The 4,135-nt window shown below is 50.5% G+C and overlaps 1 protein-coding gene across 1 annotated transcript; it reads left to right on the forward strand.

The window, feature by feature from the left end:
• The first annotated feature begins 933 nt into the window (after positions 1-933).
• LOC143941699 (uncharacterized) lies at positions 934-3,850 on the forward strand. The gene has a single exon (XM_077463347.1). It carries the CDS (start codon positions 1,945-1,947, stop codon positions 3,316-3,318), a length of 1,374 nt encoding a protein of 457 aa, XP_077319473.1. The 5' UTR covers positions 934-1,944; the 3' UTR covers positions 3,319-3,850.
• The last annotated feature ends 285 nt before the right edge of the window (positions 3,851-4,135 follow it).

Here is a 4,135-nt window from a genome sequence, read left to right on the forward strand (position 1 = left end):
GTATGAAAAAAAAAAAAAAAAAAAAAAAAGTTCCTTTCTCTTACACACTTTCACGACATATTTTACCTCACACGCATAATTTTAAAAATTTGGGTCCGAGGCGTTAGCAACTGTCACATACTTCTACGCATCTCACTCTGTTTTCGGAGCACAAGCCTCCACTACGCAGACAAGGTCGCCTAAACCCCCATTCTTGCTGGCAGTGCAAGCAGTTAGCCGACCGAACACACGTCAATTTCTACAGACCGCAACATTCCTACTTAGCACACCAGACTTCCGTTACCTTCCCCGGTTCGCCCCGGGGATTCTGGTGCACTAGTCTGTGCCGAGCACAGTCGGACACCCGAGCTATCGGTTACCTAGCCAGTCACCTCCTGGCTCACCTCGGTGTCACGCATTCTTATGAGTTATAATAAATTGTTTCACTCAAACAGCGCTCAAGTGCAAACCAACTGTCGCTATGGCTGTCACTCCCCCTGATTTTCCTACTTTATGCTTTCCTCGAAGTACCTTTCTGTCCCCTCCTGTATCCCCAACCTTTTCTTAAAACATATGCATTTCCCCTCTCGTTTAGTGGACACCATGTCGTTGGCCGGCAGCGACATCTCTTCCCCCGACCCGTCATCACCTGGGGCGGGTTCAACCAACGGTGACGGACAGCTCTACAGAGCCTGGACCATCCCGAAACTCACGGCAGAACTACGACGCAGGGATATCCCCTTCCCGGCTACAGCAAGAAAAGCCGAACTCTTCAAATTGCTATTCCCACCATCTACGCCAGCCCCATCAGATTCCCAGGCGTCCCTACACTCCATTGCATCAGCAGTTGCTCAGCTGCACTCCTTAGTGGTTTCACTGTCTTCAACAGTCTCCGATGTCCAGACCAGAGTAGTGTCTCTGGAAGAACGACAAGTGCTCCCCACGTCACCCACCACTACCACCCCCATGCCAATACCGTTAGGTACGCCCCAGTACAGCTCCACCATCTTCCCGGCACATCTCGTCCCAGCTAACATTAGGAAGGACATTTTAGATGGCCGGGACGTCAATCTCGCGTCCCTCCTTATTTCGGTTCACGATGCAGCGGAGAACAAAGCCTATACATGGGGGGATGTCTCCGTCGTTCTAAAAGCGAAAGACCGTAGGCTCGCACGTAAGCTCACAGTCACTGAGTTCGTGCTCGCCTTTGGTATGGTTAGAGACATAATTTGCTCCCTCAACCCCAACAAAAGGGAAGAACTTGATCTGTATCTACACGCAGTGACGGATCTAGGTTATAGGTATGGAGGGAGCGCGTTCTACGACTACCACCGCTCCTTTTCGGCCAAAGCTGCTGCCAGGCTCAGTCAGTTTCAGTTGGCTACCGACTGGAGCGCAGTCGATACAGAACTATTCTGTCGCCATTTTGCGGGACTACGCTCCCCACTGTGCACCAACTGCCAGTCGGCCACCCACACAACTAGCTGGTGTTCGGAAAACGAGGGCAGACGCCCCCCGTACTTTCCCCCCTTCTCAAACACAGCTCAGAGCGCAGGTACATCCACACAGCGCCCACAAGAGGACAAGTTAGGTCGACCCATTAAAACGCTAGGAGGAGCTCAAATTTGCAACAACTTCAATATCGGGGGTTGCCATTTCCCTCAATGCAGACTCCTCCACGTCTGCCTCACTTGCCACCAAGCTCACCCCAGAATCGCCTGCGGGATCAAAAAACCTAACCACACATGACTGAGCCGCATACACATCGGATGGCTGCACTTCTACCTCCTTTCACACCCATCACCCTCACTAGCAGCCTTCCTACTACAGGGTTTCACTGTAGGTTTCCACACGGGGTTTATCACTCTCCCAGACACCACCCACGAATGCAGAAATCTTCGGTCAGCAGCCACAGACGAAGAAGCGATCAACACCTTGCTACAAAATGAACTTGATCGGGGATACATGATCGGCCCCTTCTCACACCCACCTTTTTCTGTTTGGAGAGTCAGCCCTATCGGGCTTGTGAAAGGGAAATTCTCAAATAAACTTCGTTTAGTCTATGATTTGTCCGCGCCTCATTTTTCTCACGTACCTAGTTTAAATTCCCTTATACCCTCAGAGGAATTCGGTCTCAAATACTCCTCCGTAGACCTTGCCATCCAAACCATCCTCCGCTTAGGAGCTGGCGCCTGGCTGTCCAAAGCCGACATCGTGGACGCTTTTAAATTATTACCGATCCATCCATGCCTATGGCAATGGCACGGTGTCAAATGGAAGGACCAGTACTATTTCGCCACGAAATTGACCTTCGGCTCCAAAAGCAGTCCATGGCTCTTCGACACGTTCGCCCAGTGCCTGTCCTGGATCCTTTCACACCACGCGTCCTGTCAGAAAGTGATCCACTACTTGGACGACTTTCTGCTTATTGAGGAACCCGGGGAATCTCCAGTAGATCTTAATAGCCTTAGAGAAGTTTTTGCCAAACTCAATGTACCCATAGCGGAGAAGAAGGTGGAAGGCCCCGCACAACGCCTCACCTTCTTGGGTATCATCCTCGATACTCAAACCATGCAGGCTAGCTTACCCCTCGACAAACTAACCCGCATCAGGGAGGTCATCCATACCTTTACGATTACACAAGGGTGCACCAAGAGACAACTCCAGTCTTTGCTCGGGATGCTCAACTTCGCGGTAAGGATCATCCCCCAGGGTCGATCTTTTGTCTCCCGCCTCTTGGTATTTCTTTCCCAAGTACAAGACCCCGACCGTGTCTTCAGGCTAGATCAAGCAGCAACAGCCGATCTCAACATGTGGGACAATTTCTTAGCAAACTGGAACGGCATCTCAATGTTTATCCCATCAGTATCCTCCTCTTCACCCCAGATAGTCACTGATGCTGCAGCCTCCACAGGCTTTGCAGCGATCTTTGACCGTCACTGGTTCGCAGGCCCATGGCCGCCAGAGATTCTCGCAATCCCCGGCTTCAATCTATCATCCTCGCTATTCGAGCTATATCCTATAGTGGCTGCAGCACAAGCCTGGGGCAGTAGCTGGACAGGACAGACAGTTACGGTTGTCACAGACAATCAAGCCACAGCCAACATCATAAACAAAGGCCGTTCTAAGTCACTGGCCATAATGGCATTTCTTCGCAGGTTGGTACAATTGTCCCTTCAGCACCAGTTTAATCTTCTCTGCATCCACATCCCAGGCAAGTGTAATACCTTAGCTGATGCCCTGTCCCGCCTTAATTTCGAATCATTCTTTTCACAGGAACCTGGAGCCGACCCAACCATGACTACTATCCCACACTGGTCTCAGCTAACTCTTCATTGAATCCGTACCTATGCAATGCTACCAAGCTCATTAACCTTTCGTTATCTCACAACACGATCAAGGCCTATCGTGCTGCCTGGAAAATGTACAACAGATTCCTAGCAGCCTTTCCCGGGGCGAGCCCAGGCGATCTCCATCATATCCTCGCTTTCATTTCATACTGCCACACGCAGATGACTTTGGCTCACAACACTATCAGACTCTATCTGGCAGGCATCCAACATTTTATTTCTTTGCAAGACCCCGCCAAACCGTCCTTATTCGCCGCTCATGCAGTCAAGACAATTCTACGTGGTATCCTCAAACAGCAGCCGCCAGTCAGCAGCAAACGTCTTCCTGTGACCGGCACCATCTTTCGTGAGATATCACTCTTCCTCTCTCGTTCCCCTTTTGGCCCTTTTCCTAGCCTGGTCATTAAAGCAGCCATTTACCTAGCCTTCTATGGTTTTCTGCGCCCCAGCGAATTTACAGTCACCAGCTCTAGCGGTAAGAAGCTATGCAGACGGCACCTCACTCGCCACCAAACCTTCTTCACTTTACATTTAGAGGTATCTAAAACACAACAGGTGGGCCCAGGGACGGACATCAAGTTTTTTAAAACCTCCAATACCTGGTGCCCCGTGGCCGTCTTGGACCAATTACTAGAGCACTTATCCGATCCATCACCCGACAGCCCGTTACTACCATTCCCGGTTAAACCACTTACCGTAGCTGTAATCAGTTTATCAGCCATGTCAAAATCCTCCTACGCAATATAGGCCTCGACCCATCTCGTTATTCAGGACACTCTTTTCGTATCGGAGCAGCATCAGCAGCC

Source organism: Lithobates pipiens, unplaced genomic scaffold (genome assembly GCF_037356315.1).
Source record: "Lithobates pipiens isolate NorthernLeopardFrog02 unplaced genomic scaffold, aLitPip1_a1.2 Scaffold_10, whole genome shotgun sequence".
Lineage (NCBI taxonomy): Eukaryota > Metazoa > Chordata > Amphibia > Anura > Ranidae > Lithobates > Lithobates pipiens.

Bases quoted from the DNA above. Each gene is read 5' to 3' on its own strand.
- LOC143941699 (XM_077463347.1), top strand. From the start codon at position 1,945: ATGATCGGCCCCTTCTCACACCCACCTTTTTCTGTTTGGAGAGTCAGC.